This window comes from Monopterus albus, unplaced genomic scaffold (genome assembly GCF_001952655.1).
Source record: "Monopterus albus unplaced genomic scaffold, M_albus_1.0 scaffold308.1, whole genome shotgun sequence".
NCBI classification, from domain to species: domain Eukaryota; kingdom Metazoa; phylum Chordata; class Actinopteri; order Synbranchiformes; family Synbranchidae; genus Monopterus; species Monopterus albus.
Genome location: NW_018128188.1, coordinates 228,408 through 242,062, shown reverse-complemented (window position 1 = coordinate 242,062; position 13,655 = coordinate 228,408). Strand labels below are relative to the sequence as shown.

At 40.9% G+C, this 13,655-nt stretch overlaps 1 protein-coding gene and 1 long non-coding RNA gene across 2 annotated transcripts in view; one reads left to right on the top strand and one right to left on the bottom strand.

Moving 5' to 3' along the window:
* The window catches only part of gc2 (guanylyl cyclase 2), a 16,133-nt gene extending 8,124 nt beyond the window's left edge, over positions 1-8,009 (bottom strand). The window contains exons 1-17 of the mRNA XM_020623710.1: positions 7,817-8,009; positions 7,208-7,336; positions 6,925-7,104; positions 6,551-6,668; positions 5,791-6,092; positions 5,534-5,665; positions 5,244-5,347; positions 4,907-5,025; positions 4,557-4,641; positions 4,293-4,389; positions 3,943-4,065; positions 2,516-2,596; positions 2,083-2,259; positions 1,722-1,878; positions 1,474-1,614; positions 1,199-1,207; positions 977-1,125 (exon numbers count right to left, since the gene is read on the bottom strand). Coding sequence (XP_020479366.1) covers positions 977-1,125; positions 1,199-1,207; positions 1,474-1,614; positions 1,722-1,878; positions 2,083-2,259; positions 2,516-2,596; positions 3,943-4,065; positions 4,293-4,389; positions 4,557-4,641; positions 4,907-5,025; positions 5,244-5,347; positions 5,534-5,665; positions 5,791-6,092; positions 6,551-6,668; positions 6,925-7,104; positions 7,208-7,336; positions 7,817-7,990 — 2,277 coding nt within the window. The 5' untranslated portion in view covers positions 7,991-8,009. The remainder of the gene's footprint in view (positions 1-976; positions 1,126-1,198; positions 1,208-1,473; positions 1,615-1,721; positions 1,879-2,082; positions 2,260-2,515; positions 2,597-3,942; positions 4,066-4,292; positions 4,390-4,556; positions 4,642-4,906; positions 5,026-5,243; positions 5,348-5,533; positions 5,666-5,790; positions 6,093-6,550; positions 6,669-6,924; positions 7,105-7,207; positions 7,337-7,816) is intronic.
* Positions 8,010-8,084: 75 nt separating this feature from the next.
* On the top strand, positions 8,085-11,509 carry LOC109973868 (uncharacterized). Its single transcript, XR_002276886.1, has 3 exons — positions 8,085-8,164; positions 8,969-9,106; positions 11,286-11,509. It is a non-coding gene; the product is annotated as an uncharacterized LOC109973868 (long non-coding RNA).
* The last annotated feature ends 2,146 nt before the right edge of the window (positions 11,510-13,655 follow it).

Genomic DNA, 13,655 nt, shown 5'->3' with positions numbered 1-13,655 from the left:
CTTTAGATGACATAGCTCTTGCCTCCAGTACTACTGTGAGGAACCTTGGAGTCATCTTTGATCAGAATATGTCCTTTAAATCACATATAAGCCAAGTCTCTAGATCTGCCTTCTTTCACCTGCGCAATATTGCAAAAATTAGGAGCATCCTGTCTCAAAGTGATGCTGAAAAACTGGTCCATGCATTTGTTACTTCCAGGCTGGACTACTGTAACTCTTTACTATCAGGATGTCCCAATAATTCCCTAAAAAGCCTCCAGTTAATCCAAAATGCTGCAGCCAGAGTACTGACAGGAACTAGCAAGAGAGATCATATCTCTCTCATATTAGTTTCTCTCCACTGGCTCCCTGTAAAATTCAGAATAGAATTTAAAATCCTTCTCCTAACATACAAAGCCCTTAATGACAAGGCTCCATCGTATCTTAAAGACCTCATAGAGCTTCATCACAACAAAGCACTTTGCTCTCAGGTTTACTTGTGGTTCCTAGAGTCCACAGAAGTAGAATGGGAGGCAGAGCCTTTAGCTATCAAGCTTCTCTCCTATGGAACCAACTCCCAGTCTCAGTTCGGGAGGCGGACACCCTCTCTACCTTTAAGATTAGACTTAAGACGTTCCTTTTTGATAAAGCTTATAGTTAGGGCTGGATCAGGTGACCCTGAGCCTTCCCTTAGTTATGCTGCTATAGGCCTAGGCTGCTGGGGTGCCGCATGATGCTCTGAGTTTTTCTCTCCCCTCTCCGCCCCTCCCCTCTCCTCTCTCTCCCTATGTTAAAGGGAGTTTTTCCTCCCCACTGTCGCCAAGTGCTTGCTCAAGGGGGACTTGTTGGGTTTTCCCTATGTAATAATATTGATAACAGTAAGGTCTAGACCTTACTTTGTAAAGTGTCCTGAGATGAGTTTTGTTGTGATTTGGCGCTATACAAATAAAATTTGATTTGATTTGATTTGAATTAAATGATTTTCAAACCTGATTACCTGTTCGAAGATGTCATCAAAGCTGGGTCGCTTCTCCGGCTGTTCATTCCAGCACTGTTTCATCAGCTGGATGCACTCTAATGGAGCATAATCTGGACTGACCACTGGGCGACACAGAGGAGGAGGCTTGCAGAGCTTCTCTATTATATCTAAAAAAAAAAACAGAGAAATAAAGAGAAATATTAGGATCAACAAAGACATTAGGATTCATTCTCTGGGAACCATGAAATGCTTTTCCTCTAAGGGGTGTTTGGATTTTAGTTTCAAATTTGCATTTGGCACTTGAGGCAAAAAAAATGTTTAAACCAGAACATAATCTAAATAAATATATTGGATTTATGCTCTGAATTGTGTTGCCTGAATTGGACAATATGTGTATAAAAATCCTTGGACAGCTTAACTTTGGAAATTGTAAGAATTCTAAACTAAACAATCTTTAGAGTTTATTCTCATCCTGCGTTCTCAGGTTTGTCAGGTTGTCGTCTTGCCTGCAGCACACAGGTCCAGCATGCAGAACGGAGGCCCTCTGATCACCACCTCCTGCATGATGATGGCGAAGCTGTATATGTCACCCGAGAGAGTCCCGTGGAGCCCTGGCTGCCCGCTCCTCAGGATCTCAGGGGCCATCCACAACAACTCTGGAACACAAAGAACTGCATCGGTTTGTGCTAACAACTTAAACAATCTGCACCAGAACAAAAACACATGACCCTGGCTCACATCATAATCTGTTCAGTTCTCTCACCGTCTGCAGGTGGTTTGATGTAGGGGAACCTCTGGGCCTCCAGAACCTTGTTGTAGCCATAGTCTGTGACCTTTAGAACAAAACGCCCATCCACCAAACAATTACGGGACTTCAGACGAGTATGGGGCACGCTGCAGTGGTGGAGGTACTTCATACCCTTAGAAAGAAAACAGTTAGGAGTGTTTTCAGTTTTTACACCTTTAATAGTTAAGAATAACTTATTGAGAAATGCTTTCTTCCAAATCATGTAAAGAAAACTCAATTAATTCATGTTTTGTTATCTCATATACTTATAAGCAACAATCAAACATTTTGTACTTAGCGCCTTGCTCACAGGCATCTCAAATCTAATCTATTTCACCTTAATAAGATCCAGTAGCAGTGAAGATTTGAACATCCAGTCGAGTTTGAAGTCTTCATTCAGCAGCAGGTCCTCCAAGCTGCCTCTGGAGCAAAACTCAGTTACAATGGCGAATACGCCACAGTCATGAAAGAACCCCAAGAAGGGGTTAACGTTCTCATGATGCATGTCTTTCATCTGCAGACAGACACATATTTCATTTATTTAAATGGTACTTTAGGATCAAGGATGTATTAACAGAGCTGGGTACATCACCACAAGTAGCTTTCAGTGGGAAAAGTGGGCACCATCTTGTAGTTCAGCTCTCATAATACATTCATGTTTAAGATGCTAGTTTTTGTTATTAGCTTTATGACTCATATTTTGTTAATAAAATGACAGTAGATGCATTTTGTAGAACATTTCAATATTTTTTGCCAACTTGTCTACATACCAGTTCAAACACATTACTGGCTTTGGGGTTGAGGCTGCTAAATGTCCCATCAGGAAGTCTCTTCAGCCATGCCCAATCACCCTGGAGGAGGCAAACCATTATAAAAAGCAGCTCCTTTATAGTCATTTCTAGATACTACATCAAGTGCTGTTACCTCCTCATTTGAAAACATTGTGATTTTAATTGTAGCAGTTTTCATTTTTGTACAAAATATCAGGAGTTGTGCGTGTTCACAAACTGTCCTCTCGTTTTAAGGAAGAGATTTTCTGGCTCTCTGATTCTGAAACAATTACAAACTATTTGGAGTTATGATGGGTGCCAGGCTAATCTAGAGGTACCGAAGATTATTATGCAGCCTCCCTGCGTAATACACTTGATACCATTGCCCCTCTGAAAAGGAAGGCAGTGAAACAGAGGAGGTACAGCCCAGGAGGTACAAGGGTACAGCCCATGGTACAGCTCGCAGCTCCACTCCCTAAAGCAGGCATCATGAAAACTGGAAAGGAGGTGGTGCTCCCCATTTTTCTCCCCACTGTTGCCAAGTGCTTGCTCAAGGGGGATTTGTTGGGTTTTCCCTCTGTAATAATAGTGATAACAGTAAGGTCTAGACCTTACTCTGTAAAGGGTCCTGAGATGACCTTTGTTGTGATTTGGTGCTATACAAATAAAATTTGATTTAATTTGATTAAACATTAAATGGCTGAAAACAAGCAAAATGAGCATGTTACGGTTTGCAGTTTTCTTTCCAGTTTTGTGCTTTTATTTTGGTTAGACTTCCTGTCCTGTGTCGCCTCAGCTGCCTGTTCCTCATCATCCTCTGCTCTCTTGTGTATATGTTCTCCTCCCTTCTCTCAGCCTGTTGCCGGTTCATTCTGCTTGCTATGATCGTTCACCACACCCTGCCAGTTTTGTGTACTCCTGTAAGTTTTTTCATCTGTGTCATGCCTGTTCCTGCCCTGGCTTAGCTTGGTTTGTTCCTTTGTGTTTTGGATTTTTGTCTGTCAGTAGTTCCTTGATTAGTTTCTCTGGCTTGGTTTTAGTTCTTTTACCTTGCTCCCTGACCAAGATGTTTAGTTTTAGCTTTGGCATTCTTTGTTTTTCCCTTTCAGGTTCAGACTCTGTTTTTTTCCTTTAGTTTCTTGTCCAGTATTTATAAAATTTCTAATAGAACTATTTTGAATATTGTCTACATATTTGGGTCCTTCCATGCCTTAGGCCGTAACACAGCATGCCACTGGCACTTTAAGTATCTATACAAAGGCTCAATAAAAATCAAACAAGCCAAATGTACTTTTTAGGCTCCAAAAGTGGGATAAATACATTTCACTTTGTCTATTGTGCCTGTTTTGTTCCTTGGTTTTGACAATTTAGAAAGGACTAGGAAGGAAGATGTCATTGCACTGTACAGATCAAACTGAGTATCTCACCTCATAAATGACAACGTTGGAGTTCTCGTAGGTGGCTGGGGTTTGGGTGGAGACTGGCGAAGTGGCGCTGTGCTCTGACACACTTTTCATGCCACTGGTCCTGCTGTTGTCCAGACTCAGCTTCTGGAGGGAGTGAAGCTCAGGTTGTGACACGATATTTAGTTTGTTCTTTATCAGTTTTCTAGTTCTGCATGTTTCTGAAAGTGATGGCACCATGTTCTTTATGTACTAAAAATACTTGCATGGGCCTTGTGTTTGCAGCTTTACAGTATGTAGGCAGCTTGCATAGAGTATGAAATAATCTTAAGATTAACAAAAAGACAATGTTCCAGAAGAAGACAGAGGCTGACCTTGTTACTAAGCAATGGATTTATGAATGTGACATCATCCAGGGTCAATAATATCTTGTCTGGACCCCGAATCAGCTGAATCTGATTGATGCGTCTCCTAGGTGACAAGAGACAGAGGGACAGTAAGTGATGAATTGTCAAGAACACCTTTAAGAACAACCTGCCTAAAGTGCTCACAAGTTAATTTCTTACAAATAATGATTTCAATTTGTATTCATATTACAGACCTTTCAGGCCAAACGATATGACCTGAAGACTTTGTACCTGATGCAGTAAATCAGTGCCACTGCAAAAACAAAGAAGGCAATTGTCCCTAGGAACATGCTGATGGTTGAGAAGAGATCCACACCTGAAACAGGAAAAGCAGAGTTTTAATCTAAAGTATTATTGACCTTTTTTGAAGAAACAAAGTGAATACAACAGTGCAATTAAAGTTCATGACTCAGCATGTCTAAAGTCTCTGGATGGCTACTGCACAATTGCTCAAAATTAAACGATCAAAGATGAATTTAGCAGCAGTACTGTGCACCAATATTTTCTGGTCAGACTTCACAATGCCCATAGTGAACTAAAACAACCAGCATGAGTAGATCCATATATGTTTTATTCCTCACCCCCTGTGCAGATGACTCCAGGAGTAAACCAGCAGATGGAGTCCTTCCTCGGTCCATAGCTGTGAGGGAAGTGGATGTCTCGACCCAGGAACCGCACAACACCAGCCTCCATGTCAATCCTGACAATTCAATCGGTATGTTAGGTTTATTAGACTTTTCTTTGAATATGCAGCAGGGGTACAGTTCTTATTCTATTACTGATTATTCATTTGCTGGTTTATTAGACTTTTCTTTGAATATGCCGCAGGGGTACAGTTCTTATTCTATTAGTGATTATTCATTTATCTCCAAGTTGCAGCTGTTATAAGCCGTACACTAAGTATCAGTGTTCATACACCTGTATGTTGGCTTCAGTTCCCAGGAGAGTCCGTCTGTATCCAGAATGAGGTAGTCTAGCAGAGCTGCTCCGGAGCCATTGGTTTTGATTGGGTGGCTAAAGCCCTGCAACAATAGTAAGCAATGTAGTTATAATTGTCCTTTTTATGAGCTTTGGTTCATTTATTGTTTTGGTGTTTCTGGATATTGAAAAGTTATAACCAGGCATTCAAATTGTACTGAAGTATTTTTCTATTTGTTTTTCCTGACTGTTTTCAACACAGTGTGATTGATTTTCAGTCCTCGTAGGACCTGGAAGGCCAGGTTCCAGGTGTGTTGTGCCAGGCTTCCTCCAGACATCCCCTCTCTGGACTGCCAAACACGGTGCACCGCATGAGCCATGAAGAAGACCGAGCTATAGATGGTGCCAAACAGAGGAGACACCTGCAGGACATGCACCATAATGTCAACCTCATCTGCTTTTTACTGAAGGTAATCTCAATAGGGCACACTCAAGATTCCTCTTATTAAATTCCTATATTCCCAAAGTCTGCAGTTCAATAAATCACCTGCTGTGGCTTCAGCGTCTTTGCCACCTCTCCCCTGTCCATGGCCTCTCTATAGGCCTCATAGAATGACACTTGGGGTGAGTCAATGGTGACGGTGAGCACAGCATCATAGGCCCTCAACAGTTTGCTGTTGCTCTTCAGAGTCAGATAGGTCGTGTTGCGGTATGGCAGGCTGTAGAGCAAGGTGTCATAGGGCACAAAGGCCAGGGAGCCGTCAATCATCTGCATGTCATAGGCCATCTCCAAGAGCAGCTTTTGGGCTCCACCTCCAATCAGTGCTGAGTGCATGCAGAGGATCACAACTAGGAAAAAACATTGTACATCAGGTTGCACATTTCTAACAACGAAGAATGTACTAATGGATGCTTCAGTGCTGTAGACCAGCAGTTCTACTAACAATATTAGCTATAGTAGAAGCTGCAGTAGCAGGAAGCTCAGTTTGTAACATACTTTATAGTTTAAAAGGATGTTTTACATCAACAGTCCTTTATTTAAAGTGTCACCTTTGAATTTCATAAGTCAGTGGTCAGTGCCTTTACACTTTATGGCAAGTTTATAGTAAGTTTTTCTTTTTAATCAACACTTTAGATTTGGTTCTAAGATATATGAACTAAGGATAATTTACAGTTGAACCACATTTACTCCAACAATGTCAGTAAAAAAGTAAATGAGATGAAAGCAAGGGAAAAGTGTCCAATACATCCATTAGCATTCAGATACACATAACTGATCAGCTGTATTCTGGCAAATCCATACTGACCTCGTATTTCTCTCATCTTGCGGACCTTTGTCAGAGTTCGTCTGATGCCTTGAGGTGTGTTCTCCATAAAGCTGACCAGTCTGACCGGCAGACCATGGCTTCTCAGAGAGTCAGCCACCTGGACAAGATAGACGCAGCACACAGCCCACACACACAGTCAAATGAGCTCAAGCTGTTGAAACGATAAGAAGAGGAAGCAAATGTACAAAATAACTCCTCTGAGCATTTAAGTAGTCTTGGCTTCTTGATCAAATATTTTGTCCCAGCAAATTAGTGTGGGTTCCTCTTTATTAAAAAAAAATCATGATCAAGGTAGCTACTGGAAACCAACAGTAGTTTTTATAGTACCACAAATGCAAATAGAAAATTCACACCTTGATAGCTGTTTCCACCCAGATGTCCTCTGAGGAAGAGATGATGCCGATGTGGGCCCACCTGAAGTAGTTCATGACACGAAGCAGTACCCAGGTGGGCCTTGCCATGGTGTGGGCAAAGGTCGGGTGGCTCCGAACATTATCCAACTCATAGCCAACACAGCCCCAAGGAAACAATGCCTGGAGGAAAATATGGTAAAGAAAAAGCCAGGAAAACAATTGTTTCATTGTATTTCTGATGTGCAAATATCTGAGTAGCCATTCCCACTGCAACATCACTTACTTTGTTCCAGCTTTTGCTCAGCATTGAAGCAGCATCACAGTACCCAGGGTTGGCTGGTCCAATGTACCCTGAGGCCTTGGTATGGAAACCCACAAATGCCTCCAGAGCCCTCGATGTCTCACATGGTTCCTGAAAAGTGGCAGTATTCAGTCAGTAACACCTAGCCTGGAACTGCACTACGGGAGCTTCTGTATTGAATTGTATGAATTCTCACATTAGCTCGGTCGTGAAATCATCTGGAAGTACAGAAAAATCAAATGTTCAACCATGAATGTGTCAATGCTACACCAGTTCCCAGTTATAAATGCTGTTTTGAGTCAAACCCTAGTTCCAAGCCACAGAAAACCCCATTTCCCTTATTTGATCAATCCTCGACCTTCACTTGGCCCAGAAGTCTCTCTCTCTCTTAGCTTTTACTTTTGCTTAGTGGTGCTATCTTAGGAAAATCAGACAAATTACTGACCATGGCTTATGGACATGGCTTCCTTAGCTAACGCAGAGAAGCTCTCTTTGCACATACTGTAGATATTAAACTGTAATGATGCAATAATTTACAACATGTATGTTAACACTGTTGTGCCCTGATGAATACTAAGGTCAGGTGTGTACCTGCAGCACAGTATAGTCAAACGTTGCAGCGTAGGACAGTGAGGGGTCCCTGTTGATGCGGTTGATGGCGAGCTGTGCTGCCACACTGGGAAGGGCCTTGGCAAACAGAGGATCACACCCCCAGGGTCCCACCACCCCGACCCGAAACCAGGCTGCCCCTGCTGGGAATGGCATTGAACACAAGGAGGCCAGGAGGAACTAAAGAAGCAAATGGAGGGATGTATGGAGTTGAGAAGAGGGATATAGAGGTGAAAGAGGGTGAGGAAGAGAAAAGTGCATCAATGTCAGGAGTTTTATCTGGTGTCTGCTTCCCGGTGCTGCTTTGAGCTTTACAAGAACTTGTAAAAGGTAGGTAACTGCATACCCTGCATAGTGTATTTTAAGAATAAAGATCATTTTCTACAAAAAAAACTTGATAAAAATTCAGTGTTATGAAACTGAATGTAATTCTAATGTGAATCAGTATGGTCAAGCAGTTGTAGTGACTTCAGACACTGATTGTTCCTGACTCTTTTGGCTATAACAAGATTATCTGGTATAAGCCTGTTATAACTGGACTGTAATTTCTGGGTACAAATCTCACCAAGCTTATGCACAACAGCAGACAAATCAAATTAGCCAGGATGTTTATTACACCATTACATCTCCCCTGGCTGTGATTTGAAAAACTGTATCACCCAGGGTACAAGATTTCAAAGTGCCAGTTTCTTCATTTTATTAATTCATACTGGTCCATTCCTGGGTTAAGTAGCTTTTCTTAGATCTGTATAAATTTGTCATTAGCCATAAATGTGTTGCCGTCTGCAATTTCAGTCGTGTCAAACAATGAGCCATCTGCCAGCTGTAGCACATACCTAGGAGAGTCAGTATAATCTTTTAAATTGCTTTTTAAAATGCTTTTCCAGACCTGCCTATACAGGTTAAGTGCACATGCTTTATTTTGATAGCTGGTATTTGTGATTTTGCTGTTCTTGCTTTGTGTGTTTTTGGTTTGTGTCTATGTAATGCGTCCAGGGTGCATCAGTGTCATACTTTCTTCTATTATTGATGACTTTATTTCTATATATTTGTGTACATACACATAGATCATTTATAATTAAATGAGCAACATAAACAAATGGCTTTGCCATGCTAACTTTTATTATTTTGAAGGTTTCCTACCAAGCTTGGATGAGCTGGACAGGTCTTGCTTCTCTCCATGTTCAGTCTTCTGCAGCAGGGCACCACAGCGATGGATACTTTCATTACTTCTCCCTATGTTCACATCCAAAGGGCCCAAAAAGTTGTCAGGTAAATCCTATATACGTCTTTAGATTCAGGATACAACACTGCATTGTTATGACATATGCATAACACAGTTGGTGTGTCTTGTGGTCCTGTGTGTGAGTGTACAGGTGTTTGTACACGTCCGTATGTGTGGGGGCATTTATGTGTGTGTGAGACAACCTGGTACAACTGTATGACCTATCCTGTCAGATTATATCAAATCCAATCAGGACCTTTGTAGCTGTAAAGCTACCCCCTCGAAGTGAGGGGAGGAGAAAATGATGATTAGTTGGATCCTTCACATTTTAGATTACACAAGGAACTGAATATATTTCTTAGTTTCATTTTATTAAAAAAATATAAAACCTTTTATAAAGAGATAGTCAGCTATTTATTATGGGTGAAAAATTCATTTTTGCAGGAACTATGGTGAACAGCTTTTTCAAAAAATGCGGCACATTTACAGTGTTAATGTGTGCTATAAATAAAGCTGTAAATAAAACAGCTTCCAAACTGCATTAAATTTTCAGTTTATATTATATATAGAATTATGCAGATATTTTCTCTTAGGGTTCTCATTAGGCTTTTTAGCACTGTGGCTGTTTCATTACTTTTTCCTCTATACTGTACATATGCTGCATTTCCACTATTGGAGCCTAACGAGCAGTGCACCCCGTACTTCCCTTAACCATCACCAAGCATAGCCTTTGGGGTTGACACAGACCGTCCTGCTTTGTTTTTCCACTGTATTTTCTCTCTGTCGGTCTCTGTTTAGAGGAGGAAGGGGCTGCTCCTCTCTCACACACTATAAACTGTGAGTTTACATATGATACTAATAGTTGTGTGAAGACAGGACATTTAACCAATTACTGGCAACATGCTCTTCACACATGCATGCCTTCCCGCCTTGTAGTCCTGGAACTTTATTAGTCCTACCTCCTGAGGGGTGCTGAAATTTAGCTTTCAGAATGCACCTCCAAAGCAGGCTGAGTTTAGTGGAAACAAACATAGAACTCGTGACGAACATTACTCAGTGTGAGATGTTACAGTATGTTCCTATAGTGGAGAAACCCCTGTACAACGTTTCCTTCTATGACACAGTACAGTGATCCTCTGAATGCTAGAGGGAAGCACAGGAACACCAACCAGCTTCTTCAGTGAAGAAAACTGTCCTGTTTTGCACAGTTTGTTTGGAGTTTTGTAGAAAAAACAGAAGCTTCCTCTTTTGGCCTTCTCCACTCTCAGTGGGATCTACTCTTTCAGTGTTGGGAGTAATAAAAACTTATAAGGCATTGCACAATACAGCAGAGTGCACTGAACATTTCTGCAGAGTGAATGTCACTATTCTGGCCTTTTCATAGGGCTGATGTGTTTAAACTGACTCATTTTATCTTTGTCAGACTCATTGCTTTGTTTACTCGGTTGCTCTGAGTCAAAGACATGTTTGACCAAATGTTCCTGAAATCGCAAATACAAAATGAAGGTTTAATAGATCAGGATAAAGTTAAGGTGACTAAATTGCTGCTATGCGTTTTGTGTTACTAGAGATGAAGCCAAAGGCAACTTTCCAAACAGAATAATAGTTGTAACTCATTTGACAGTATATGACTCAGATATTCTCACACTTTCTATCTCAGAGAAAACCAAGACAAATCAGTGTAGTGAAGTCCCGACCTGCACATGAACTGCTGCATGCATGTAAATACATGCAACTTTAACTCCCTTTGAAACATTAACATTTCACATTTTAAAATTCAGACACATTTATTTAAAATGTAAACAATGACAAAATATTTTAAAACACCCAAAACAAATATATTTGAGCAAATTGATCAAACTCATTGCTCATATCATTTTATAACCTAAGTATTGAACCAGTTGCTGGGGAAGGCCATGAAATGTGGCTAAAAGCTCTGAGTGAAATGTAGCAAGGTCACAAATAAACATGAAAGTTGGCACTTGCTTTCAACATAAGACAGGAAACACAAACTATGTAGCTATAGGCTAATAAAATCACAATATTTTAACACTGACTTAAGGTTTTGAAACAATTTCTAACTGTTCTGCCTCCTACTGCGATCATTCTGCCTCTACTGAATAAGAGCTCAGCCACAGGTTACTCTAACATCCAGATGCTCTCCTTATATCCAGGTGTTGACAAGCAACTCTTTGAACTGATCATTCTTTTCTGAATGGCACTTAGATTTCTGAAACAGCCACTTAGTGGTCAGTGATGTGGGGTGGGGCATGCCCTCGTCCTGAAGACTGGCTCTGCGGTGTGCAGAGGTGGAGAGGCTGGAAGGGGGCATGATGAAGCACTGAGCAGGATGAAACAAGCTTTTACATTCCAGTGGAGACGACGGCAGCAAAAAAGGACCCTAAGGTGACGTTACACTCCTTCTGGTGGCAGTACTGAAAACACACGGCTTTTTCAGACTTTAGTGGCTGTGAACAGACAATACTCATTCTCCTAGGTCAAACACTTTATTGACCTATCCACCTCTTTACGAAGTGTTGAAGCTTTATATCAATGTCACACTAACACTATTGTATTACACAAGTACTATAGGTTGCTTAACATAACTAATATTAGCCATTTAAGTGATGCTTTTAAAGCTTTTTAAAACATTACAAGCATGTCTTAAGTGTTTAGTGTGTGCAGTAAGTTCTAGAAGAAATGACTTAGTCTCTTTTTTCTTTTAAGGTACATACCGTATTTAACCCCAGTCAATTCTACATTGACTTGTGTTGAAATATTCATTCCGTACCTTTCGTTTCCTTTGCAGGCCCCACCTCAGTCAGTCTAAAAATTTTCCTTATCTGATGTGGTCTGCAATTTGACCACACATCAAAGGAAGTCAATGAAAAGTCAGAAATGCAAAAAAAAGCACAGTAACATGAATGAATTGGATTTAAAAAAAAACAACCCTGCCACCCAGAAACAACCACACACAGTCCCAATCTAAATTTATTTTACAAAAAAGTTTAAGACAGTGCCAGAGGTCACAATATGAAGCGTCATCAAAAAAAATAACTTGTCTGATTTGTGAGTCGGACTCAGCCTTTCTCAAAGACTTTCCTGTTTCCTGTATGATGTTTGTAATGTTGATATGTCAGAGAGCATGACTCATCCTCTTACTTTTCTCTGCCTCTCACCTCAGCCTGTTTTTTTTTGAGTCAAAGATAAAGGTGTGTCCATGTGTTTTTAACAAATAACTCCCAAACTAGTAGCAATACACAGAGTAAAGAGGCACAATTCATTTCTGCTTCTCTTTTAAATACAGAGACACATGGTTTCTGTCTTTCAGTGCCCTATTTATCATGGTTGCCTTTTCTTGGTTTACGAAGCTGTGTCTCTTCATTAGATAGTGTCCAGGCTGGTGAACCCACACTCATGCACACCAAATGTCACCTTCTGTCCACACTACACACAACCGATCTCTGATATTTTCAGGGCACAGCTGTTCCTTCTCAGCTAAGCAGTTTTCACAGGATCTTGGAGCAAGGAGCTCAGGGTACCAATCACTTCTTTATGGATCTCTACCCTTTGTGATAAATAGAAGTCCAGCAGTGGGATAAAAAGGTGCTGGTGCTGGTGGCTGCTGGATACTTTAAAGGATCTGCCCTGTCTCACTCATTGCTTCCATTTGTCCTCCTTAGTGTTTGAAACTGCACTTCAGACTTGGCTGCATTGGTGCATGCTTCCTAGAAGTTCTTTACAAACTTTGACTCTGCATTAGCTCTCATCTTTTGACTTGTTTTCTTTTTGAGGAAACTGGGATAGGCGGCATGCTTTGGACATTTTCACTTATTGTCAGAATGAATTCTGCACTTAACAGATGGCTGGTCTTTACAGAAGAATCATCATCTCACTATTTTTCCTAGTGGATAATACAGCTTCAAGACCCAATGAGCAAAGCCAACTTTTTTTTCCTCTGGTGCAAGTGTATATATGTTGTTTCCAAGGCATGCAGATCGGAAGGCTAAGTCATGAAAAAGTGGCAGATTTCACAGATGTCTGATTTGATGCCAGTGCTGAACTGTGCTGTTTAAATTTTCTGCTATTTTTATGACCTGTCTTATTTCATTTTCACGTTTCAGCACTGTAATGCTGTGAGCATTTGCACTATGCTCACTTAATGCTGCATCAGCACTTTGACGCCAGTTAGTGCCCTAAAACAGAGCTATGTTCTGAAATTTCCATTGTTGTGGAACCTAAAGTCACCCTGAGTCCCAAGGGCCATAAAATATTATAGTTTTTTAGCTTAGCTTAGCACAAAGACTAGAAATGACGAAACAGCTAGCCTACCAGCACCTCTTTGTTTAATATAGCTCTAGCTACATATTCATTGTATAAGAGTAATATTAAGCTTTTCCCGACAAGAAAGTGAATATGCCTGTTATTTCCAAAATGTGAAACTGTTTTGTTGTTGTTTCTGGCCCCAAATGTAAAACAAAAAGACTCCATCCATCCATCCATCCATTTTCTTCCGCTTATCCGGGGCCGGGTCGCAGGGGCAGCAGTCTAAGCAGAGATGCCCAGACCGCCCTCTCTCCAGACACTTCCTCCAGC